A 27468-nucleotide genomic window follows, 5' to 3' on the forward strand; every position below is an offset into this window, starting at 1 on the left:
CAGAAAGATCAGTGTGGTCATCAGAAGTGTCAGCCGCAAGGTGAAGAGTGGAGGTTTTGTTCCAGTTAGCAAGCTGTTAGCCAGATAACTTCTGTGTGAAACAGGAGAGCAGCTGATTGTTTTAAACTTCAGGCTGACTTCTCAACTTTTGAAGCCCCTGCGAGACCTCCTATAGATAACTTAGATTGCTGTAGTTGATAGATTTATAGAAAAATAAGTATAAAATGGAAACTGTAATAAAGACCAACCATGTCTAATTGCTAAATTTGTAAAAAGTTCTATATATATACGGGGCTTTGGGGCTCCTCTCCACACCCTAAACTACTTAAAAAACACTGATAAAAAAATGCAGAGAACTTGATGATCATTTAGGGTCTTAAGCGATCATTTAGGGTCTTAAGTCGTTGATTACTAGTCTACCACAGAATTTTGGTGGGTTCACAGCAACGTGAGAAAAGAAACAAATGTGCTTTATTCTGAGAACACCTTTATTTTGTGAGGTAATTGTGAAAGTACATCATAGAATCACCAGTCAAGATCACTAAGACAACTCTCATTTCCCCAATTTTTGAAATTCAACCATATTCTAAATCCTGTAATTATGATACATGTGTAGGTCTGTACTTGAAAGGAATGGCTGGTGTCTTTTCTTCACCTTTCCCAGGAATTACTGCATTTCAGCAGACCATAACATTGGTTAATTGTGGTTAATATTATCTGTGCTATGAAAAGGACATGTAAATGCTTTACTGACATGACTGTTCAGCTTCCTAGTTCAAGATGGTAGACTAAGCGAAGAGTGAAAGGAGTAATACAAACACTCAAAAAGGAGTGGGGGGTCAGCAGCTGAGAGTTAGCCGCCTGGAGGATAGCGTCCTGGCTGGTGAAGTCGAATTAGAGGTAGAAACGATCTTCCCAGAAGGAATCTGGGAAAAGTATGGGCTCAGAACCACAAGGCACAGACCAGGAGAGCAGCAAAGAGATGGGAAACCAAACCAGGGGATTCATAGAAATCTCCATAGAATAAGTGGGTCTTCCCCTTGTCCCCTGGCTCTCAGGGCACATAAGCACCCAGGTAAAGGCTTTCCCACCCCCACAGGGCAGAGCCACAGCAGCTTTGAATAAGCCTCCAGTGTTAAACCTATTCCCTGAGCCAGGAGAGAAGCCGCGGCGTGGAAGAGGAAGGCTCGCTAAAGCCGGCAGTTCGGAGAGGACAGTTCAAGAACAGAGAGTGGGGAGAAAACTTGGATCTAAAACTTAGGTTTTAAAATTAGAGAACTATTCAGAAAAAAATAATAGAAAAAGCAATCAAGCAGATCCGGCATCTAACTACCAGGCATTCTAGCAAACAGAGAAAACGGAATAGAACAAATTGTCAAAGAAACCATGGAACGTTTCCTAGAATTGTGGGTTATCTACAGATGGAAAGGGCCTCCGCCAACTAGGAGAAAGAGCTCATCCCCACGAGTGTTCAGATAACCGAGGAGAAAGCTGTGTCATCAGTCCCCTCAGGGACCCCAGGTGAGCAGCACCTTCAGAAGTGACAGAGAGGGACCCGAGGGACACGCGGCCGCACCACCAGCCGGACGGGGAAGTAAGGGAGGCGTTCTCGTACGTGCAGGGAGTCAGTCTTAGACTCTTTCTGCAGAAGGCCCTCTGACGGTGTCCCTCAGCAGCACGCGGAGGAGCCCTGGCAGGACGACAGCTGTGCAGGAGGGCCGGGGCAGTGTCACTGCGCGTGGTTGGAGGGCTCTGAGGGGCCGTCTCCAGGGCTGACGTGTTCTGGGGCGTAGGACTGAGAGCTGCCGCATAGCACACCACCCAAAACGAGAGCGATGATGCTCACGGCGTCTGGGCGTCAGGAACTCAGGAGAGGCTTAGCTGAGCTCACCTGCCTCAGGGCCCCATCATCACGGTCAAGACACCAGCCCGGTCGCCCTCATCTGCAGGTTGACGGGGGCTGCGGATCTGCTTCCAGGGCGGTTCACTCTCCTGACTAGCAAATTGGTCATGGTTGGCAGGATGCCCCCGGTCCTCCCCCCGCCAGGGCTCCTCCAGAGGCTGTTGGGTGACCTCGAATATGGCGCCGGCGACTTCCAGGGCAAGAGATCCAGAGAGACGGACCTGGCAGCAGCGCCTCTCATTTTTTGTGGGTTGACTGTGGAAGTCCTACAGCGTCACTTCCCCCACACTCTGTTTCTTATGAGTCACTAAGCCTGGCCCACATTCAAGGGGAGGGGAATGAGACTCCCCCTTTTGTGAAGGGACCATTGTGGACATATTTCAAAACCACTGTAAGAGCCTCCATCACTTGGGATGTTTTCTTCGTCAAGTGGCACAAAGGTGGTGGCTTTAAGCCTGAACAGAAGGAAGTACTCCTGGCGCACAGCTCAGCTCCGTGGGAGTGATATTTGTGGCTAAAATAATGTCATGATTTTTCAGAATCGACCTATTGATGATTGTTTTGATTATAAAACGCAATGTAAATATTGACCTGACAGTGTAAGAAGGAATCGCGGACGTAAGAGGGGCTCATATCTATAGAAAGTTTAGAATTTTGCCCCATTAAAAGGATTGAATAGAACACAAATTGAAACATAAAGAATTCACTGTTTATTAACCTTTGTAGTGGCTTTCCCAGCTCCCGCTATAACAGAACGGAAGAGGATTTCGATGTTTCAAAATAGCCGTGAAAGGAAGTTGGGTCAGGGATCTTCCACAGTCTGAGGACGACCAGAAATCTGAATAACTTTGTTCTCTCCTTCCAGGTGGGTGGGATTAAAGAGAAAGTGCTGGCAGCACACCGAGCAGGACTGAAGCGAGTCATTCTTCCTCAGAGGAATGAAAAAGACCTCGAAGAAATCCCGGGCAATGTACGACAGGATTTAAGTTTTGTCACAGCAAGCTGCCTGGATGAAGTTCTTAATGCAGCTTTTGATGGTGGCTTTACCGTCAACACCAGACCTGGTCTCTTAAATAGCAAATTGTAGGCGCAGGTCCCAGCTTGTCAGAATTTCAGGTTATGAGGTGCCGGAAGGTACTGGAGAGGTTCTTGTTCCTTCGGTAGCGGCGAGCGGGGTGTCCCGTTTGTGAACACGATCACAGCAGTAACAGATCTCGCCCGAGTGGTGGCTGGTGTTGGGTTACAGAAATGGTAATTCAATAAACTGATTGAGAAAAACTGAATTGCTGTCTTCAGTGGAAGCATTCCTGTCCCCGGAGGGGGGGAGAGCGTCCGTGCCCAGACCAGAAGCCTCAGCATTACCTGGGAAGGGGTCAGAAATGTAAATTCTCAAGACCCACCAGCAGGCCTTCTGACTCAGACTGGGGGGGAGGGCCCGGAAATCTGCTTTAGTCCGCCGTCCAGCTGACCGCTGCGTGCTCAGCATCCGGAACCGCTGGTGTAGACCGTTACCGTAGTCACCTGGAGACATTGCTGATCCTGAGAGCGGTAACGTAGCAGGGCCACGGGGCAAAGATGGAGATAGCACCACCCATTAGTCTTTGTGGAAAATAAAGTGTTCGAGTGAAATGAAGCCTGGGATGAGGTCTGCACACCCCAGGACGGGGTGCTTCTGATGCTGAAGGACGTAGCAGTCCAAGGTGATGATTCCCATCAGGCAGAGCGGCCCAGCTTAGCACACATTATCTTATCAGAGGCAGCCGTCCATCCTGGGATGGTCCCCACGCTTGGTACCCTGACTCTTGTCACTTCCCCTCGATTCCCTGTCTGCCTGGGCCAGTCCCCGGATCCGGGAGACTCCACGCTCTCTAATCCTCCCGTGACTGAACCCAGGCTCTGCAGAGCTGCGAAGTCAGGCTCCTCCGCTTGCTTAGTTTTCCTCACCCGTAGAAGGGGACCAGTGGTACTGAAGTGCGTGTCGGTGCAGACGAGTGAGAACACGGCCGCAAAGTAATACGGACTGTAGACTCGTAGTACAAGGCGTTAGAACAGAGGCAGAGACACTTTGGAACGCCTTGGTGAGCCTGGGGGTCTGCAAGTCACCCACATACCTGCTAGTAAAATCGGAACGTTCTGGAATTACAAATCCAGACCGAGGGCTCCGGGTACGGGGCTCGGGATGGCCAGGGGGAGAGCAGGCACCAGGACATTTTTTAAAAACCTTTCGTGGACTCTGCTCACTGTTAGGATTTTATCACTTCCGTGCAGTCATCTTGACAGGGATGTGAGTTCGTTTTCAGCAAGCAGAGGGAGCTACCCCACACCCGAACTGCAGTGGCTCCTTACACCCAGAAGTAGCCGCCGAGCGCACTGAAAGGCGGGACTAACCAGCGTTCCGGTCCCGAACGTGCCGCTGCGTGCGTCTGCGAGCGACAGCATCTTCTGTGCCCTCGGGGAACCCGGGTGTGGCGGGAACGTGAGCAGTAGACCTTTGTTTCTCTGGCCCTGGTTTTGCTTTTCTAAGTCTCTGTTTTATTCACTTTATTGTGACGAGAGCAGAATTGACCATTCTGTCCCGTTTTAAGTGCAGAATTCAGGGACATGAATTACACGGACAGCGGTGTAGACCCATGGCCTTTCTCTCCAGACCTTTTCCACGATCTGGGACTGAAACTGTACGCACTCACAGTAACTCGTGTTTCCATCCGTCCACACGTTTGCCTAGTCCGGCTACTTCGTGTGAGCTTGTGTGTGTGACCTGCTGCACCCGGCGTGTCGTCCGGGTTCAGCCGTGCTGACCACGCGCAGCGCATCCCGTGCGCGCCACGCCCCATCTTCTCCGCTCGCCGGGACTGTCCGGCTGGTTTCCGCCGCTCAGCTGTTGGCAAGGGTTCTGGAGACGTGCGTGTACGACGGTCCCTGTCCCTGCTTCTCAGTCCTGGGCAGAGACCCGGGAGAGTCGCTGTTCGTAGGACGAGCCCCTGCTTCACGGTGGGGAACCATCAAACTCGTGCACAGCGCTGGCCGCACCATTCGCCATTCCCACCCGCCACTCAGAGACCCCGACTCCACTCTGCCCCCGGTTCCTTTTCGGTCCTGGCCGTCCTCCTGGGGTGAAGCAGCAGCTCCTGACTTCGATCTGCCCTTCCCTGATGACCGGTGGTACGGGGTAGCTTCTCGCACTGTTTCCTAAAGCGTTTTCCAAACACCCTTTATAGGACAGCCAGCTGGGGGGGGGGGGGTTACTGAAATTGCGAACTCAGAAATTCCAAGCAGGGCTAGAGGTGAAGACCTGGGATGTACTTAACCAGTACCCCACATGCCTTTCACCTGTGAGCTTTCAAAACTCTTCAAGTATTAAAACTAAATAAAGCTTTAAATGTCTTGGTGAACAAGAAATTCTGTAGGGTCTGCTTAAAACATACCCATGTTTTACTGGACTCTGCCTCTTTTGTGTGAACCTTACCGATAACCGTGTCCGGCAGAGGTCTTGAGAGCTTTTGATTACAGTGAAAAATGCCGTCTAAGTGATTGATCATAAAATATTGAACATCAGCTTATAAATCTGTGATTACAGATACGGTCTCCTGGTTGTATGAGTGGTATTTAAAGGCTACTGAACATATCGGATTTTTTTTTTTCTAATAAGAGAGGCGGGCAAAAAGGTGCATGTGCTGAGCGGAACACAGAGATTTCCTTCTTCCCTCTTCTTCCTTGATATCGGTCAGGACTTGCTTTCTGCTCATAGCACAGATTCTCTCTGCAAGGGTGGGAACGCAGATGGGTTTCATTTCGAGTGCCATCCCTGGTAGTGGCTGCTCGAAATGCAGAGGCTCTGGAACCCCGTCCTTGGACACGGTGACTAGTGGTGTCCACCACCAGGAGCTCCCTGTACGAGGCGGGTGCCATCCACGTTGTGAGGCAGTCAAGTGCTGAGAGCAGAGGAAGCGGACTTCTATTCTCCACCTGGAACCACTGAAATGAGGCAAACTTTTCTATAAAGTGCGGCCGGGGGGAGCACTAGGCTTTTTGGTGCCTAATTATCTATAGCCACTCCCGATACACGTAGTTTACGGAAATGTGGGCCTTCAAAAAATTATAATAAAAATCACTCAGATCAAAACACAAACCTGTTCCCCGTCGACATATTAAACTGGCCTGTGATTCAATCAATAGGACAAATTCAAGTTTAAGAAGATAAATGCAAAAGAGCAAATTTAAAGAGTATCACCTACCCTGCGCCTACACAGTTCCCTGAAGAAAACACCAAGACACCAAAACACGAGGCAGGGCATTAACAGGAGAAAGAACACTGACTGTAACAAGGATGATTTAAGATCTCAAGTGAGCCAAGAATGTGGCTGTAGATCTCATCATCCCCGTGGACCAACAATACGAAGAGGACTTAAAATAGTTACCAAAGATGAACTTATTAGATGTCCAACACACAAAATTACTATCTTCATTTGCACAAATTAGCAAAACATGAGGTTACAATGAAAGGGAAAATCCTTCACACTGCTACTCTTAAGTGTCCACTGAAACCTCTCCAGAAGGCGATGATGAAAGTATCAAGACCTTTAAAAACAAAGAATCCCAAGAATATAATGAGAAAACAAACAAATGTTCGCAGGTATTTATAAATACCCGGAAAGGACGGATATGGACAAGCTGGACAAAGCAGTATCTTAACATCAGGAAAACTGGCTAAAATTCTAGTCAATCCTCACTACAGTTTCCCGAAACTGTCTTTCCAAGATTATTCAAGTTACGTGAGGGCAAGAGGCAGTTACAAAATGAACGATTCCCAGGTAAGTGAGAGGCACAAGCAGATACACAAAGGACTCGAAAAATGAAAGTGCCCCAGTCACCTCCGAATGGCCCGAGCTCGAGACCCCGTGTGCGCTCTTCTAACCTCCACGCCCCGCACCGAGCGTACACGATCCTAACCCAAGAAACGCTTTAAGATATTGTAAAAACAGAATGATACACCTTCATAGAAGTATTCAGTGCATCAAACGTAAGGGGGGGGCTGCTTTTCTAAACACACGTGCTAACAGGACAGACCGAGATACACGTTGTGGCTGACCTAGTCCCTTTCACCACAAAACTGGCTACACAGGCAGGGGACGGCCAACCCCAGCCGTGCTGCTTAGGCAGGGGGAGAGATACACGACCTTCACTCTGTAAGTGGTTAAGAGAAGTGAACTCTGTCATCCAGCACAGCTGGTGGGCTAAGGGGGCAGTCCAAATCAATTCTACCTGACTGTCTAAGTTTAGTGTAGCCATAAGAGCCACACGAGTAAAATGATCTTCGGTCATTCAGAAGGCCATTTCAGAATCTTGTTAGGTGCCTCGGGGGAACTAGCAACAGTTCCCAGTATGGTGCTGGTTAAAGGCGTAATAATGGCAGCTAACATTTGTTGGGTGCTTATTAGGTGCAAAGCTGTTACCTGTTCCAGGTAACTTACTGGTATCCCATCTAACCCCATTAACTAACCCTATTTTCCACATTAGGAAACTGGGGCCCAAGCTCCCAGAGCTGGTAAGTAGGCTAGAGCTACAACCGGCACACAGGCCCCTGGAAGGCTGCCGCAGGGCCCAGGCTCATCACCATCAGGCTATGAAATACTAAACTCATTCTTACTGTTGGGTTGGTTTTTTTTTTTAAGGGGAAAAAGTGATCAGCATTTTAACTTAGTCTAACAGAGTTGTGAGAATAAAAATGTCAGCAAGAGAGAAGAAATCAAAACTATAAACGGAGACCATATACCCATTCTTTTGCTTAGAATAAACCTATCACACTTCAAAATAAAGCACACTTTTCAGTTACAAAGTACAGAACTGAACAGGAAAATAACTTTGGATTTTAATCAAACTTAGAGCTAAAGCAGACACATAAAAGTTTTTAATTTGCCAGATATTCTTTTAATGAGAATTATAAAAGACCAAGAACATTTTTTGCAAACTGCCGTTTTTTAAACAAATGATTTGCTTTTGATTACAAATACTGTGTAAGACGATGCCTTCTTCTGCAAAAACCAATAAATACAAGAACAAATTTTAAACATGTGATTTGTCCAAGATATTCGGAAGGAAAAAAAAAAGCCTGATTTTTTTTTTCCCAGTATTAAAAAAAAAAAATCAGTATTCCCTAACCTTTCAAAGAATAAGTTCAAAGGTATGACCCAGCTGGAGAAAAAGAGACAGACAGACAGACAGAGACCATCTTACAGCTGCTTTAAATAGCTTCTGATAATTCTGCTGTTACCCTTCCTTTCTGGAACTCGTATCTTCTCAAAAGAGTTGAATGTAAAATATTTCTAATGAGCTGATTAATGGGGGAAAAGAAAATACGTACTGAACACATATGTATAAACTTTACCATCAACAATTATGCATATCAAAAAGACACTAACTTTAAAAAGGTACAAAAAAAAGTGAGGAAAAACCTGAATTACAGAAAAGAAAGTCAAATTTATTTAATGAAAAACTAGAATTAATAAAAATTAGCAAATACACACACAAAAAAAATATACACACACAGCAGCACTATGTATTGACTCACAAAGGGGGAAAGCAGTGGTCCAAGACCACTCAACATGGCTTGTCGGTTAAAGGGAAAAAAAAAAAAAAAACCGCACGCGCGCACGCACACACACACGCACACACACACAACTCGCGGGCACACACACAAAACAAAAACCCAGTATTTTTCAACAGTACACTCAATCTACAACACAAATTCAGAATTATTTTACAATGCTTCCTTTCTTAATACAAAAGATGCCCATCTTGGGTGTATATATATATTTTTTCAGTGGTTTACTGTTGACTTATTTTTAAATATATTAGTGTTACTACATGCAACTGGTTCCTGTATTTAACAGCCTTTCCTTTTATTTATCTTCATGTGTCTAGCTTCCACCTACCAAAAGGTTCAGGTTGAGAGGCAGACGGCTGCCTTGTTCTCTGTGAAATTGACTGCAATGGTTTTAAACACTGGCCAGAAAATGTTTGATTGCCATTTCAACACATGGAAATAGTTACATTGATGCCTAAATTGCCATTTTCTGCAAAAAGCTGTGCAATGCTGGTGTCGAAGACTAGGCAGTCACTATTCATAATGGCTGTGGCGATTCCCTCGTGAATGGAGCGTGGAGTCGCTTCCCAAGTCAATCGCCGCCTATGACCATTTAGCTCAAGTCGATAAGCAAAATTTTCAGCTTGCTTGCGTGTTCCTATCAGCTGGACAATTGCAAAGAACTGCTGGTGACCATCGTACTTTTCCTGTTTCTCCAAGACTAACATAAAGTGAAAGCCAAAACAGGACTGCATCATCACCCAGTCCACGGCACCAGGGAGATTAATGTCTGTAGCCAGGAAAACGATATCCTCTCCCTGCAGGGTCGTAATGGACTTGTGCTGATGCATCAGATGGGGCATCACAGCATCCAGAGAGCCTTGCCATTTACAGGAAGCACCAGGGCACGGACACGAGTAAGGCCTAAACTCACAGAGCTCTTCGTGGTCTGCTTTTTCTGTGTGTGGCAAAGTTATTTCACATCCAGAAGAGGCATATTTACAAGGGAAAAGTACGGAATTGGCCACTTTCTCCATAGCCAAGTTGCGAATGGATCCCAGAGGGCCCCGGCAGGTCGGACAACATGTGAGCTTTGGGCGACAGTTGCTACAAACAAGGTGGCCACTCTGACACTGAAGAATGGGTGGTAACACATAGTCAAAGCAGACCGGACACTCAAAAAGACTCGCCAGGTCATTGTTGGACGCAGTAGTGCCGGTCAGGGCAGGCACTCTCTGGGACGGCGTACACTTCGAGGTTCCAGTAGGTAAAGCTGTTGCAGTCTGGCGGCTCATTTCTGTAACAAGAACATAAATAAAAATAAAAGGAGGCAGGAGAAAAAGAATTACAACTATCACTTGTTTTATAAGTAATGCTTACATGCCAGAAATACTTAAGTTTCATGCAAACTGTACTGTGAGCAAAAGAATAAAGGATTTAAAAAACCATAAATTACACAAATCACGCCTTTTGATTATAAGGAGTTGTATACCAGATAAAATCTCTTTTATCAAAATGTTCCAGAACACATGTAGAATTCCCTTTCTTAAAAAAATATTAAAAATCCCCCCGGATGAACTGGACGACAAGGTATAAATGCTGAAACAGAAACCGAGACCATCAACAACGAAGGAAAGCCTGTAAGTAGCTTAAGTGCAATCAAATCCGTTTTCGCTGAACCTCCCCTCCCTCTCTGCGTTCAATTCCCCTGCTCAGTCTCTTTCTTTCCCGTTCCGGGTCAGCTCCCAACAGTTCCAGGGGGTCACAAGCGATCACAGGATCACCAGGACACGAGCTTCGATTAATTCCACGTAATGGTGAACAGCAGTCTGCTTTAGACGTACATTCAGGGAATGGAGGGGGTCACCAGGGGAAGGGTCTGCTGCCATCCCATCATCCATCTTCATCTAGTAAGCCTTTCCCTAGAATGTTAACATCAGCTATGTAATAATCTTATTTCCTACTAATCAGTACCCCCCACCTCAAAAGTGGGAGGAAGAGAAAAGAAATGGAGGGCCATCTTCAAAAGTTCTTAGTCTGGTACTTAGAGAAAGTACATCTTTCCATTCTACTTCCATTCCACAATTCAAATCAGATGTAATTTGCAAAGGGAAAGAAGAGCCAGAAAAGAAGGTAAATAAAGAATAAAGATAAAGCACCAGAGACACACACACAACACTGGGCACAGTATAGTGAACAGGTTAAGAATTCCTTATACCCTAGGGTTGACCGGTGCTGCTGAAGCATTCATCAGCACAGTAATAAATATTATTTAAGAGATAAATGTCACCTGGAAGAAATGACAACAATGTAACTAACTGGTCAGGCTAAATGAAAGATAAAGCAAACACCTTTCCCAGGGAACTACCTTTGCTAGGATATGACAGGCCATATTTGTCTCGGGGGTAACAAAAGATCATCAGTCTACTAATGTCCTAGGAATGTATTCTCAATAACTATTATATAAGCCATATTTCTAACGAAACTAAAATTTAATGCCTCACATTTAATGCTTTCTCAATTATAATATTCTGTTGCGAAGAATGTGACTTTGAAACTGGCTACCAATGTGACCATATAAATGCAATCTGCGTTCTAGATTACTCAAGTAATCAAGTTCTAGATAACTCAACACCTCAAGTGAGGATTGAAGGTACCAAAAAAAAAAAAAAGATCAATTTCACTGTCAACTAAAGTTGATACTCTACAATTCAAGAGTTTACAAAAGTACAGAATTCCACCATACTGTGGTTTATCACATGCACTTAGGGACAACAGGAACCGATTCTCATCATCTGAAATACTGTATTAACCCAGGTGTCAGATTCCTTGTGCATATGATGATCCACTCATTTTCCATCACTTGGAAACAATGGGCTTATTAGCATTATTACCAAAATGCCCCATATATACGCTGTATACCTGTTTCATGTTCCATTTTATACTGTTCACTTATGTGAGCAATATTAGAATTGGAAAGTGGTTTCCTGAGCACAAAACAGTCTAAACCACCAAAGCCTTTTCAAATCACTAAACCAAAAGAAGCTAATCACATCAAGGGGCAGTAAACTCAGTTCGTATTCAACATAATAGAACTAGGAAAATATAAGCAAGAAAAACACTATCATTTCATTTCCTAACCTAGCAAAGGGCTGTACACTGATCATCAATCATTCAGGCTTATGTTATAATATATCTTTATTACTTTCCCAAACACTGTAGAAAAGCACAATTTAAATCCCTATCTAAAGACTGAGAACAAGTGAAATGAGGCTGGTATTTCTTGTGAACCGAGGTATTACAGGGCAGCAGCTGCTAAAACCTCCCAAAGCTCCGAAAGTGGAACCCAGCTCCGTCTTCAAAAAGAACCCCAACTGCACAGCAGCCCTGCAGTAGGAACCAACGACTCGAGTGTCTTTAGACAACCCCGCAGGAGTGATGACGTAACCTGAAGCTTGATTTAAACAGAAAAGTACAGCAGATCAAAAGAAAACAGCACTGCAAATTTCGGCTCAATTACACTGCAGCCACTCCCTGATCCAGATTCCACGGGCTCACAACTTTCCCGTTTCACAGTTTAAGCAACCCAGTCTCTTAATGTCAATACCTTTTCTCTTCCTTGTCCCAGCTGCTGGTAAACATGTGAGCAAGACGCCCCTCCAGGAGTAGAGAAAAGGTAAGGGAGACTTCCCGGTCATGAGAAGTCAGATAGCTCATAGCCTTTCCCCCAGGAGCAAATACGATTTTTAACAGAGGCCCCTCCTGGACACCTTCTGTTCCTAAGCATGTCCGAGTTCAAGTTTTCAAGAGGCGAAGGTAAGTGCCCCGCTCTGTAACATTCCATTCACTCCTCCGAAACACCGGCTACCGCAGCAGCAGAGAAATGAAGCCTCTCCCGTCCCAACAGGACTCGACCGCTCCTCCCTGCGAGCTCCAATTCGCCTGCGTTTCCAAAAATGGGCGCCATCACTGAGCTGTCCTCCGCTGGGCCCTAAACCGTCTGTCTTGGAAGTTTGTCTTTCCCACATTCGTTAGCTAGCCAGCGTGGGTAAAGGACAGGGCTGTGGCGTGCGAAGAGGCTGGAGTAAGCGCGCCCTCGGAGCCAGCTCTGGAGCTACTACAGGGTCCGGCCAGCCGGGAGAGCCACGCGGAGCCCAGGGCTGGGGCCTGGCCGCTGCTGGGAAAGCCTGCTCCAGCCCGCAGTGCCAGCCGGCCCCAGGCTCGCGGCGCCCAGCCGCAGCTAGCGTGGGGCGGGGCTGGCTGGGCGGGACCCGCAGGGGAGGGGCTGGCTGGGCGGGGCCCGCAGGGGAGGGGCTCACGCTGTGGGCACGCCCGCAAGCTCCGCCCTCCCAGCCCAGGACGGCTCCAAGGCACCGCGCGCGCGGCGCAATCCAACCCTACCCTCGATCCCCAGGGACACTGTGACCTCAGCATTTCCACAAGCTTACATTTAGGTCGAAACATGCCTTCCTATAGAACAAAACAGATACTGGCAATTTTGTATGATTTCAACCTAAGGCCTACACAGAGCATATGGGACATATATAGTGCTCTTCTCCTGGTTAACCGTGCGAACATAGGGTAAATGCACTCTCTACTTCATCCACTATTTACCGGGCGTCAACTACCATATTTCCTCAATTCTAACTCACTCTCCTCTTCTACCCCTGCTGGCACCATACCTGAAACTCCTCTTCCTTCAAAAAGACTGCAGTGAGAGTAGTAAACACACATAACCATATTAAACTCCTTCAAACAGATTATATTCTCTACCCACTCTGGGAAAACCATCTTAAATGGCCTCATTAAACAGAGAAGCTTGTTTTGTTTTTAAGGAAGCATTACCCGTGCCCCAATAAAGTGCTGGGCCTCAGATTTGCACTGCGTCAGTAGTACACTCGGCGGTTTAACCTGTCATTACATCACGCTTATAGGGCAGCCTTTAAACACAGCAGGAGCTGGTAGTGGGAGTGAAGCCAGGGCAGTAAGTTGTAGATTACCCACTTTCCACATCAAATTTTAATTCTAATCACTTCGCAACCCTACTAATAGTGTGTTCAAACACTTCAACCTCATGTTAATATTAGGCTACACAAAACATCATTAGGAATATAAATATAGAAATTAGATAAAGTGTTCACTGACAAATATAAATTATTACTACCTACATTTTTATTTTCTAATACATATACATTCTAGAGAGGTCTCAGGTTTCTAGGGCAGGAGACGTCAAATGTTTTAGGCAGGGAAACTCTTTCCAAAGTTTAAACTGAACCCAAATGTATAAAACAAGTCAAAGGGAAGGAATGATTCTGAGAAAACACAAAAATCATTTTTCCCAAACTTCCAAAGGATCTGTTACAGAGCCTTATAACACCATCTGAAAACCATTAACCTACAGACAAACCTCTCAACAAGTGAGTCAGGACAATAAAAGTGGAGGCATTCCGGAGTCACCTACCCAAAGCTGGATTCAAACCCTGTCTTCACCACCTGTTCAGCCATAAAACTGGGACATTATTTCCAGCCTCACATAGCTTTTGCCTGGATTAAGGGAGATGGGTAATTTATTTATACCACAGATGGTACATACTCCAAAATATGTATTCGCCTGACGCCTCCAGAACTTTCTTGCCTTGCTTGAGGTCATCTACTAGTGAAAGACCTAGAACATGTGGGTTCCAAAAGATACTTTGAGTTTGTAAAGGTGATCAAACATGTCTGCCAAAGATCAACTGCCATAACTAATTTTTAGCACAATAAACCTTAATAAATTTCTTAGCTAGGTAGAATATTTACACTGGTTTTACAAGAGCTTAAAATCTCACAAAAATTACATTATACTAAGACAAGCCCATAGAATAGAAAGTTAACAAAAATCCAAAATTTAGGGAGACTGACCTATTACCTATACTTTCTAAAGCCTACATCTGAGCCCAGTTTGGTATTAAGTTTAAATAGACTTTAATCTACATCAAAACATTTTCTAATCAGCCTTTAATGCTCCCAGTAATTTCAGAGCATTTAATCATTGCTTTGTCATAGTGACATACAGTAAAAGTGGATGGACTTAAATTTTATTCTTGATTTCATGTGGGAACCTTCGTTTCTTTTTATAAAGGACTGATGAACAATTTCTCTGATTAATCATACCTCATGCCTAGTAATATACAACAACAATTTTTTGAACTTTACAAAATGTTACTATGGCAGGCAAATAATGCGCCCCTCAAAGATGTCTGCATCCTTAATGCTTGCCACTGAGCCTGTGAAAATGTTACAGCAGCAACAGGAAGCTAATACTTACAAAATAAAGGTTTAAAATGGAGAAATGTAGTCACGTGCAAAAAGGATCACAGTGTACTGTAAAGCAAGTTACAAACAACATACACAGGAGCTACAGGCTCGGGCATGATATAGATGTGTCATTTTTAGCAATTTTTTTCTTCAAAGGGGACAATAAATAAACTGCTTTATCAAGATTAGTCTGATTGAGAGTTGTGAAAACAACTGTCAAAATAAGAAGTGAAATTTGCAAAAAAGACAGGATGCAAATATCACCAGCGCTCTTTTACTTCTCCAAATATCATTCCTAGGACTGATACAATATTCACTGTAAAATAAAGTACAGGTTCAGATTATGAATTTGTTCTATTAGGAATCAATGGGTTAAATAAAACTCCTTCATTCAAAACATTTAAGGGCCTTCATCCTTTAACTCTTTTGCAAAAGAGGTACTTTCTACATTTGACACTGTGAAGGGTATTATGCAGAAAATGTTTGTTACGTTAAAAAATCATTTCTATTTTAATATTTACTTCTCACACGCTGACAAAATGAAATTTAATGCAAGTCTCCTTAAAAATTTAACAGCTTAAAATACCAAAAGTTAAAAAAAAAACTTCATTATAAAACAATAATGCTAAGAAAAAAAAAATTAAACAACCATTTTTAGTTTCCAAAACCATAGCAAAGTAATATGAAGAATTTAAATTGTATGTATTTTCCTAAAAGCTCTATTTTCCTGAAGATAATTTTGAAAACTCCGCTGCTCTAGAAGAGTTACTTATGCATCTAGTAAGACTGGTGATCTGAAATGGGGAAAGCCCGAGACAATAATCTGGTAAAATGATCTGCTGTAAAAACAGAAGTCTGAACAAAGGTGATAGCCCAGTAAATGAAGAGGAAAGTGCAAACCCCAATTCAAATGTGTAAAGAAATATACACACGCCTTTTTAATGCAGAAATCACTCTATTTAGAGACTTCCACCCCAGGAAAGAAACAGCATTTACTGAATCAGAACCCACGAGGCACTATGCTAGATACTGAAGCATGGTAGCAGATGCAATGCAAAGTGGGAACGAGATGCCTGTGAGAGGTCTCCACAGAAAAGCAGCCGATATGTACCAGAGTTCAGAGGACAGATGAGGAGGCGTTACACATGCTCTCTGGAGCCGCGGGGAAGAAGAGCGTGCCTTAAAAAAGAGAAATCCCAACATTTAAAGATTGAAGAGTTCACTGATGAGAGGCAGTGGCCCTGGACTTTAACAGTTCTCAAACTTGATGGTGACTACTAATCATCGAGGGATCGTATTAAAATAATGCAGGTTCTGTTTGAGAATCAGAGGTATTCTGAAGCTGGGCCTGAGATTCTGCATTTTTAACCCTAGATGTGGCCAACTGCTGGTTGCGACTCACAAGAGCAGCAAAAACGTGAACAACCGAGAAGGAAAGCAAAAGTGAGAGAAAAGCTGGAGGGCGGTATCTCAGAATTCAAGGGAAGGTACAGACTTAAGAAGATCCATAAACACTCACATGTATAAATATAAGAATTATGCTTTATTATATACTTACAGGGAACTTGTACTCTTTCTATAATCAGAAAAAAATTAAAAGGCAACAAGCAGACATGCTTGAACATGCAAGAATTCATGAAATATATAGCACCCACGAACCCTTCTTGCTTGATTAAAAATCAAGCAACGGATCAAAATAAGTAATTTGGAAACGGTGATCTTGTAAAAGGTGCAAATAATTACATAAATAACAAAAAAATCTATGGTAACAAGTAGGAAAAATAATGGCACAGTCAACCATGTGAGTCTGCTGAGAGGTTAAGTATGATCATGCCTGGGGCTCCCAGATGGCTCAGTCGGTTAAGCAGCTGCCTTCGGCTCAGGTCATGATCCTGAGCTGCTGGGACTGAGCCCTGATCGGGCTCCCTGCTCAGCAGAGAGCCTACTTCTCTCTCTCCCTCTGCTGCTCCCCCTGCTTGTGTGCCCACTCATGGTAAAATCTTTAAAAAAAAAAAAAAAAAAAAAAAAAAAGTATGATCATGCCTAACATGATCATGGGTTGGCATTAGAGAAGTTACTGGTGATCTCTGCAAAAGCAACCTTGGACATATGGCTGGTGTGTAAATCAGACCAAAGGAGACTGAATAGGATGCTGTGTTAACAAAAGCATGGCTGTGGAGAGGAGAGGCAAGTTAGTGGCTGAAAGGACCAGAGAAGTTGTCTGCTTGGTTCCTTTTTTTCTTTTTTAAATGGGAGAGACCAGAATATAGTGAATGCTGATAAAGTCCAGAAAAGAGGGTAGTAATCCCAAGAAATGGAGCAATGTGATCAAATAAAATTCTTGGTGATGGGGGATTCAAAATTGAAGACAGAGTGACTAGACGTTTTTAGAAGAGATACTTTCTCCATGGTAAGAACAGAGAAGACAGAAGATATCTAGCTCAGGAAGTTGGAGGTTAAGAAAGTTTCAGTCTGAGAGTTTCCATTTTCTCAGCAAAGCCTCTGCATAGTCATCCTCTTTTGGGGGAGGGGGGGATAAAAAGAAGATGGTATCAACACCAAGCCACGGCAGAGTGTTTTTTATGAATTAGTTGGGTCTTATTGGTAGGATATTGAGGATACAAATATGTATGTGTAAGTCATCACCTTAAGTCCCAAAAAGTCTCAACTGCCTTTCTTGAACGAAAGGAGAAATAATTTGCCATTAACATTAATATGTTCTCCAAACTTCTGGATCAGAACTCTAAAACTAGCTAGAATGGCTAAACTTAACAGGCAATACCAAGTACTGATAAGCACATAGAGCACTGGAACTCATACTTTGCTGGTGGGAATGCAAAACAGCACAACCATGTCTTCATCACTGCATTAAGTTTTGTTGGACAGCATGGTTCTATATCCCAATTCTATTTTACTAGCTATTACATGATATTTTTATTTCACATCAAATCTACAATTTATTAACATCAAGAAAAAATGTACTAACATCTCCCAAAACAAGGCAAGCCCATTTTTAACACGCTAATAGTAAAACTTCCCCTTTCTCACCTGCCTAGATAAAGATTATATGAAACTTCAAAACTGTGTCAAAACAATTATTTAAACCTAACTGCAACCATTCTGGTTTCATTTCTCACAATTCTAGCCATCCTTGGGATTAGGAGGGCACTTGTCGCGATGAGCACTGGGTGATGTATGGAACTGCTGAATCACTATATTGTACACCTGCAACTAATATCACACCGTATGTTAACTAGACTGGAATTACAATAAAAACTTTTTAAAAAAATAAGATAAATACCCATTTTTTCCCCTTGAATCCTTAATTATGATTCATTTTTTGGCACAGCCACCATACCTCAGGAAAGTTTTCAAGAAAGGACATAAGAGTCTCAATCTTGGCAGTCTGAAGCTCTCACAGAAACTGCACAAGTTTTCAATTCTGGTCACACCCCTTTCCCTGAGAACTATATAAATTCTGCTCATGATCTTTTGACATGTAATGATGGAGATGAAAATCTAATGCTATTTTTATTCTTATTCCTTTGCAGGTAACATTTTCCCCCTGCCTTGTCGGACTCTTTGTCTCTAAAAGAAATTTTCACCAGGGCATCTGGCTGGCAATTCGTGGAACATGCAACTCTTGATCTCAGGATTGTGAGTTCAGGCCCTGCCTCGGGTGTAAAGATTACTTAAAAATAAAATCTTAAAAAAAAAAACTTTTTTTTCCACCCAAACATCTAAGTATATACCATCAGCACTTACTAAACAAAACAGTAGGTGAGTCTTTTCAATCCAATGATTCGTCTTTCACCTTTGTGGACTTCTCTTCTAATTATTCTTTGATCTTTCCCATCTACTGTTTCTTTTCTGCACATAATTCTGATACTGACCCTGCTGGATCTACCTTCCGGTAACACATTTTTTTCTCTTAATTTCAATCTTTGTTTTGCATTGCATTCCAAAAGAAATCAAGTTCTAATTCATGAATTTGGTTTTGCTAAAATTACCTTATGTCTTGATATAGTAAAGCATTTTTTAATTATGTAAATACCCTCAATCTCCAACAAGGGAATTGAGATTTTGGTGGCAGGAATGGCTGTTTCCCTGAAGCTGGAGTGGCTATATAAATTTGGATGACACCGCTCTTGTACTTCCTTAACCCCTCTACGTGAGTTTTCATATCTAATTGTCATGCCTCTCACTGAACTTGCCTGTTTGTTTTTGCTTTTGTTCTTGCTGCTATAGTCTCAAAGGGTCGCAGGGTCAGCAAGCTAAGTAGTAAAAAAAAGAGTAGTAAAAAAAGAGACCTTCCTCCATTATCATTAAAACAGCTGCTCCAAACATTATTAAACACCTAGTATGTACCAGGTATTGTCCTCAAAGGTTTACATACACTGTAATTTCATTTCACCATTTCAGTGAGCTTCCAGGTTAGGCATCTATCCCCTACCTCACGGGTAAGAAAATAAATTTACAAAATAAATGTTTCAGATCATAGAACTAGTAAATAATGGAAGTTGGAGCTTATCTGATCAGGGCAGACTTAGAAGGGAGGGGGGGGGGCAAATGGCAACCTAGGCAAAGCAAACATACCAGATATTTTAAACTTGGATAAAAATCTTAACCAACTCTCATTTTCAGAAAAGAAAAATGATACAGATGGGGCGCCTGGGTGGCACAGCGGTTAAGGTCTGCCTTCGGCTCAGGGCGTGATCCCGGCATTATGGGTTCGAGCCCCACATCAGGCTCTTCCGCTATGAGCCTGCTTCTTCCTCTCCCACTCCCCCTGCTTGTGTTCCCTCTCTCGCTGGCTGTCTCTATCTCTGTCAAATAAATAAAATCTTAAAAAAAAAAAAAAGAAAAAGAAAAATGATACAGAAAACTTGCTAAATGTCATGTAACTTAGGTCAATGTTCTAACCTAGGCTGTTTAATTTCCTCTATCTATCTATCTATCTATCTATCTATCTATCTATCTATCTCCCCCAACACAGGGCTTGACCTTAAAACCCTGAGAACAAGACCTGAGCTGAGATCAACAGTAGACACTTAACCAACTGAGCCACCCAGGGGCCCCTTCCTCAATACTTTTAAGCAAATATGCTTTGGATATTTTATAATTCAACTTGAAAAATTAATCTTTTCTGAATTTAAGTTTAATGACCTTCAAAATAAAAATAAAAATGTAATTAAACTATCTTTTGCTTTCCCTCCCAATGCAAGAGGGATCTCTAATGTAGGCAGGGAAGATCAAAAAAGAAGAGAGATGATACCTAGTTAAATCCTGAACAAGTAAGCAGTTAATTAAAGTCAGCTCCTTAAGGTACCTTTCCTGATCACTTTATCTAAAGGCCAATGACCTTCCTAATTATCTTTACAATATCTGCCACCATTTGAAATTCTGACTATGAATTGTCTATTTTCTCCCCTATTCCCTCCCAACTACAACACCAACTTTTTACTCATAACTCAAGTTCTCAAACTCTTTTGGTATCAGGAACACTTTACACCAGCAGCTAGCAAACTACAACTGCAGGCCAGCTGCCAGTTTCTGGAAGTAGTTTTACTGGAACATAGTTATGCCCTTTCATTTACAAATGGCCTACTGACTGCCTTCGGAACTGAATAGCTAGCTGATCCTATGACTTCTAAACCCTTTAAACTTATGTGGCCATAGGGAGAAAAATTCTTTACTGCTTGTACTTTTAAAAAATTATTGAGGACTCCAAAAGAACTTTTTGTCTATGTGGGTTATATGTACTGATATTTACTCTATTAGAAATTCAATCTAACAAATTTTTTAAGTATTTATTTTAAAATTACCATTACATTTACATTACATGTAAAAAATCCATGACATGTTAAATGTTTATGAAAAATATTTTCCATAATAGGGAGAAAAATGTCTGTGTTTCACATTTTTGCACATCTTTTTAATGTCTGATGCAATAAAATGCACTTGGACATTCATTACCTGCTTTTGCATTTAATTTGTTAAGATAGCACATGCCTCTGGAAAACTCCACTGTACTCTCATGTCTCATTATTGTGAAAAATATTTTTGACCCTCAAAGGGTCCTGAGAACTCCCAGGATCCCTGAACCATTAACTTTTGATTCAGAACTTCTGCACTGAGAAACTTTGTAAGAATAGACCTTGTTTGTTTTGCTCACTCTTGTGTCTCCAGCACCTAGGACAGTACCCAGCCCAGACCAGGTACTCAAGTATTTCTGAAAGGAATGACTAAATCAAATAAAACAGCATGAAGGATTCCAAAGAGAAGGAACAGCATATGTATACAAGCAGAACTCGCTTATCCCTGATGCCCCTTCAAGTAGAATGTATTTATTGTTGATATACACCTTAAAGGAGAATTCACAACTGAGATCTAGAATTTACTTTAAAATAACTGTGATCGGTGCTGATCTTTGACAAAGGAACAAACGCAATGGAGAAAAGATAGCCTTTTCAACAAATGATGCTGAAACAACTCGAAATCCACATACAAAAAAAAAAAAAAAAAAGAATTGAGACACAGATCTCACAGCCTTCACAAGAAATTAGCTCAAAATGGATCACTGACCTAAATGTAAACTCCTAAAAGACAATGGGAGAAAATCTAGGTGGCCTTGTGTTCAGCGAGGACTTTTCAAAAATACCATCAAATACATGAACCAGGAAAGAAACAACCGATAAGTTGGACTTAATTAAAATTAAAAACGTCTGCTCTGCAAAAGGCACTGTCATGAGAATGAGAAGACAAATCACAGATTGGGAGAAAATATTTGCAAAAGATTTCTCTGATAAAGGACTATTATCCAAAACACACAAAGAACTCTTGAAACTCAACAATAAAACTAATGACCCAACTTAAACCTTAACAGACACCTACCCAAAGATATACAGATGGCAAATGAGCATATGAAAAGGTGCTCCACATCATCTGTCATCAAGGGAAATGCAAATTAAAACAAGAAGACACCACCACACATTTATTAGAATGGCCAAAATCCAGAACACGGACACCACCAAATGCTGGTGGGGACGTGGAGCAACAGGAACGCTCATTCATTGCTGGGGGAAATGCAAAACGGTACAGCCACTCTAAAAGGCAGTTTGGCCGTTTCTTACAAAACCAAACATACTGTAAGATCTAGCGATCATGCTGCTCAGTATTGACCCAAAGGAGTTGAAAACACGTCCACACGAAAACCTACACAGAGGTTATAAGTTTACAGCAGCTTCATTCATAATTGCCAAAATTTGGAAGCAACCAAGACGCTGTCCGCTGGTAGGTGAGTGGATAAATAAACTGGTACGACCAGACAGTGACTATTATTCAGCGCTAAAAAGAACTGAGCTACTACCAAACCATGAAAAGACACAGAAGAACCTTCGATGAATATTACTAAGTGCAAGAAGCCCATCTGAAAAGGCTACATGCTGTATGATTCCAATTATAAGACATTCTGGAACAGGTAAAACTATGGAGACGGCGAAAAGATCAGAGCTTGCCAGACATCTGGGAGAGGGAGGAATGAATGGGTGCAGCACAGAGGACTTTCAGGGCAATGAAGCTGTTCTTCTGTACACTATAATGGTGGATACACAGCACTCATCATGCATTTGTCAGAACTCCTAATGTACAACACCAAGACTGAACCACAATGTAAAGCATGGACTTCGGGTGATAATGATGTGTCAATGCAGGTACATCAAACCGTAATAAACGTACTACTCTGGTGGAGAACTACTGATAATGGGGGAGCTATGCGTGACTGGGGGCAAGGCGAATATGGGAAATCTCCACACCTCCTATTCAATTTTGCTACTGAATCTAAAACTGTTCTAAAAAAATAAAATCTACTTTATAAAACAGAAAACACTATGCAGCGAAGTGAATCATTTGATCCCATCAACATAATCCAGAAAAAAACCAGATGTGCTTCCATACCAATTCTCTAAGTTTTCAAAATGTTTGTTTGTAACATCAGAGTTCCATAACTCATCAATTTCTAGACAGTAATTTCAATTTTTAGTAATGCGCTAATGACAACACACCTGGAGAACGTGCCTATGTATAGTGAAAAGAACAATAAATTTGATTGGAATCAGAAGCTCAAACCTGAATTCCTACTTCAGCTCTTATTAAGTATTTTGATATTGAGCAAAATTACAATATCCTAGGTCTCAAATTTCTCATTTGTGTGGGGCCCTGGGTGGCTCATTCAGTTAAGCATCAGACTCTTGACTTCAGCTCAGGTCATGATCTCAGGGTCCTAGAGTGGAGTCTGCTTGTCCCTCTCCTTCTGCTCCTCCCCCTACTGGTACACAGGGGCCCTCTCTCTCAAATAAGTAAATAAAATCCTTTAAAAAAATTTTCTCATTTGTGAAACTATTAAAAAACCACCATAACAGATTATAAGGTCAAATACATGGAAACGTTTGATATATTAGTATACGTTTAGAGTCATACTAGGAACCCAGCAATTAATCACTAAATAAGAAAGACCTGGATTATACAGGATTTTACTGAAAACTGTTGTTTCAACCTATTGTGTTATTTTTCATAACCTCACTTTGGGATTCTATCTGAAATCTGACAAAGATTACAGTTTGCTGTGAACGAAGCTGCGCCTATCAACCTGTAAGGACTGTGGCAGCAGCTTCATACACACCATTTATGTAAGCCTCAGAAAGTAGGTTGTAGCTCCATACTGCAGATGAGGAAACTGAAGATCAGAAAAATTAAGAACAAGCACAGAGCCTGATTCCAGATTGTCTGCTTTGTCCCCAAATCTCATTTCTTTCCAATAACCCTCAAACACAGTATAATTTCTGAATGGCACTGAATATTTAACTTCTTATCCAACACATCTTTTCAATTTGTATACAAGTTGGCCAAAAGAAAAAGAAAATTTCCCTAAATTCTTTAAATTAAATCTTTGGCCCTAGCAAGTAGTTGCTTTCTGAATTTTTTTTGTATCAAAGTGGTAGAATCTGATAGTCTGAGTTTGTCATTAAACCACTGGACATTAAATCAAAGTATCAAAAGTAAGGTAAGAGCAGAAAAATATGAGTAAAAGAAGCAGGAAGAGGATCAAACAGGCTTTCTCAACCTTTTTATTTCACACCACACATTACTAAATAATGGGATTTTTGGTAACATACTTGAACTTAACAAAACTTCATCAGTCATGATTATAACACTAACACTACCGCAATGTAACCAAATCTCATAGTGTCTAGATAAAAGTGTCCAGTATTCACTTAGTTATTTGTGTCCAAATTCAAATAAAACTGTTTATTACCATGATTATGTTTTGTATTCTCTCAAGATGTAAAACTGTCACACGGTCCAGTAGATGTTTCCTCTTTTGCTCTGTCTCGGCATTAAGCTATGCTACCCAGTACACTGAACATACAACCCATTCAACTCCATATTCCGTCTGGCAAATATGGTAGGTACACGCACACACATAAACACAGGCTAAAAATTTTAAAGCAGATCAAAACTGGTAGTAATCCATGAAGAGTTGGTGATACTAAGTAAACAGAAAAGAGTACATTGCTTGGGAGACAGAAGAAATTAAAGAAATGAGGTAAAAAGTCATGTTATAGTCTTAATACATTATATGATAGGTAGCTCTTTACTAGTAAAAGAGTAGAAAAACAATGGAATTTATGGGAAAGAAATGCCACATAAAAAACTCACGGAGCCTTTTCAAATTAAATATTTCATTGAAAATTATAATTTGTGTCTTCATAAGCATTTTACTTGAAACTCCAAATCAGTTCAGTTATTTCAAATATGGATATAAGACAAGAATTAACTTATACTCAAATTTTCCTCAAACTTAAAACAAAAAATAAAATAAAATAAAATAAAATAAAATAAAATAAAAAATTTTTCTCAAGCTAAAATTCTATTCTTCGGGGGGGCGGGGTCCACATTTTTCTACCAAAACTGAATGTTTTATTTTCCTGTGTTTAATAATCTAAAAACCACATTCTGAATCATCTGACTCCATCTGGTAGCCAAATAACTGAATGCTCCCATTCGCATTTATGGTCACGCTGGCTCCAAATCAGTACTACAGTATTCTAATTACGAAGGACTAAAGACAAAAGCAGAAGGCCACCTCGAATGCAAATGATGCACTGGTGTAAAGCGAAGCCCAAATGGCATCGTGGTTCTCACCGAAGCACGTATACGCTGGTAAGAAAAGGCAACACGGGTGGTGACCATACCATACAGGGCAATTCCGGTATGTTTAACTCAAAAAGAAGAGCGTAACAACAGTCCACCGCATAGCCCATGTTGTTTCGCAGACAGTATCCAATCCTTTAGTAAATTAGTATAATTCGAATTTCACACTGATTTTGCAGTTTTGTTTGTACTTAATGTGCAAGGTTTGAACTGTCACCAACATCTAACAGAACTGACCGATCACTGGCTCCTGTCTAACAAACTCTGTTCGCTGTCCCCGCATGGCTTCCTAGCTCACCAGCTAGCTACTCCTCAGCTGCCTTTATTGATTCCTGCTCTTTGCCCCCAAACTCATGACATTGGGAGTTGTCCATCGTCTGTTTTCCTCACCCTACTGATCTCATTCAGTATTAGTAGTTTTGAAATTCCACCATCTCCAGCCCATATTAAAAAACAAAAACAAAAAAAAACCCTCCAGGTTTCTCTTAAACCCAAGATTTGTACATCCAACTTCCTAGATATCTCTGGGGGCAGGGGTGGGGTGGAGGGGTAAAGGGGAGCTGCTGAACAAAGCTGAACTCCTTATCTTCTCCCAGACTACTCTACCCACCACCTTCCCCTCTCTCGATGGCCACTCCATCCTTCCAGTTACTCAGTTCAAAAGCCTTAGAAGTCATCCTTGATTCTTTTTTTCACACCACATGTCTAAAACCACCAGGAAAGCTTACTGCATTGCCTTTAAAAATATATCCAGAATCCAGCCACTCCTCACCACCTCTATCACTACCATGTAATATAGTTTAAACCACCATTATCTCTCACCAATATTATTACAACATCCTTCTAAACAGCACCTCCCCCCTTCCATCCTTGTCTCCCACCTCCACCCCAGTATGTTCTGAGCACAGCAGTCAGAAAAATCCAGTTAAAACTTGTATCAGGTCATGTCACTCCTCTGCTCAATACCCTCCCCTGGCAACCCATATCCAAGTAATAGATACAACCTTAAACAGCCTGTAAGGCCCTACACAATAGGAGGATTACTCTCTGACTTCATCTCCTACTTCCTTCCCTCTCACTCACTGCACTAGCCTCCTGGTTCTCTAAGACTAAGATGGTCCTTCGGGCCTCTGCTTTAACATACTTTTCTCCCGGATGTACACATTACTGATTGTCTCACCTCCTTCTAATCTCTGCGTGTATGTTATCTACCCTGTTCCCTTTATTTAAACAATGACCACCACTTTCCCACTGACCTCTCCACTACACATTCCTAATCCTTACCCATTCCACTACCCTCTCTTTCCTCCCTTTCCCCTCCCCCATTTCTGCTCTATTCTTTCCCACAGAATGTATTACCTTCTATCAGGCTACACAAGTGAATTACTGTGCTTGTTGTGGCAGCAGTGCTCCTCGTCCTCAACCTGGAAAGCAGGAACTCTTGTCAGGTTCAGTGCTGTATCCCAAGTCCTTAAAAATGCCTCGCACACATACAGGCTCAATAAATTATTTGTTGGGCGAACAAATAAATCAGAAAGCAAAAGAACTTTGGACTTTTGAGCAATAATATCGAAAGCTAGATGCAACCGAGTGATGCTTTTAAAATCCTCAAAGAGAATGATTACTATTTTAGAATTCTAAGTGCAACGGAAATTACCTAAAAGTGTTGAGGGCAGAATAATGAAGCAAAGTTTCAAAACATTACTTCCCCTGGATATGTTTCAGGAAGCTCCTGAAGGACAAGCCCTTCAAATGTAGGGGAAAGAACCAAGAAAAAGGGCAACATGGGCTATAATTAAGACGTAACCCACAAGAAAGGTAAAGGGAACACTGACAATGACAATTTTACACTAGTGGGAGAAGGCAACGGGAGGCATCACACACCCTGAACGCGTGGAGGAGTGGTAAGGAATGTGGGGCAGCATTAGCAGTAAGCACAGAGAAAACAAAGCAAACAAGACAAGCATTAATGACAAGGAAAATTATACAAATTCCAATTAAACAGTACAAGGAAAAAAGTAACAAGAGCTTACTGTATGGCTCAAATTGTAACTTTTATAATCATAAAAGTGCAAATACAAAAATCATGATGTTACTAAATTAAGAGAGTATATAAATGGGAAGGTTTGTACATGTGACGGAGGCAGAAAGACAAGTTAAATCCACAAAAGGAATTCAATAGATAAGGCCTAAAACTGAAATCTGGATTTAACAAAAGAAGCATGTTAGAGACAAAGATGGTAAATACAAAAAAATTCAGCTCAGTAAAAATAGTTGCCTCTGGCAAAGGACACCTGGAGAGGAGTTCTTAGAGGCAAGGAGTTTTCCTTCAAAAAAAAAAAAAAAAAAAACCTAATGGAATATTTTATTTTGAATTATATGTGCATGTAAAACTCCAGAAAAAAAGGAAAAAGAAGTTCAAAAACTTGGTATAAGAAACGTCACAAATTGCATGTATTGCTTAAGAAAGGAC

At 41.9% G+C, this 27468-nt stretch overlaps 2 protein-coding genes across 6 annotated transcripts in view; one reads left to right on the plus strand and one right to left on the minus strand.

Annotated features, from left to right (window-relative positions):
• LONP2 (lon peptidase 2, peroxisomal) overlaps positions 1-8961 on the plus strand; it is a 105485-nt gene extending 96524 nt beyond the window's left edge. For 2 of the 3 annotated variants that reach the window (XM_040633261.1, XM_040633262.1), the window contains one exon: positions 2769-3186. In XM_040633261.1, the coding sequence (XP_040489195.1) occupies positions 2769-2990 (222 nt within the window). In that variant the 3' untranslated portion in view covers positions 2991-3186. Of the gene's footprint in view, positions 1-2768; positions 3187-8824 lie in introns of those variants that run through there. The other variant, XM_040633263.1, reaches the window with a different exon arrangement.
• Positions 7809-27468, minus strand: part of SIAH1 (siah E3 ubiquitin protein ligase 1) — a 29752-nt gene continuing 10092 nt past the window's right edge. The window contains exons 1-2 of one of the 3 annotated variants that reach the window (XM_008702659.2): positions 26355-26378; positions 7809-9783 (exon numbers count right to left, since the gene is read on the minus strand). In XM_008702659.2, coding sequence (XP_008700881.1) covers positions 8933-9781 — 849 coding nt within the window. In that variant the 5' untranslated portion in view covers positions 9782-9783; positions 26355-26378 and the 3' untranslated portion in view covers positions 7809-8932. Of the gene's footprint in view, positions 9784-12093; positions 12672-26354; positions 26379-27468 lie in introns of those variants that run through there. The other 2 variants (XM_008702658.2, XM_040633264.1) reach the window with 2 other exon arrangements.

Source organism: Ursus maritimus, unplaced genomic scaffold, assembly GCF_017311325.1.
Source record: "Ursus maritimus isolate PB19 unplaced genomic scaffold, ASM1731132v1 scaffold_19, whole genome shotgun sequence".
NCBI classification, from domain to species: Eukaryota; Metazoa; Chordata; class Mammalia; order Carnivora; family Ursidae; genus Ursus; species Ursus maritimus.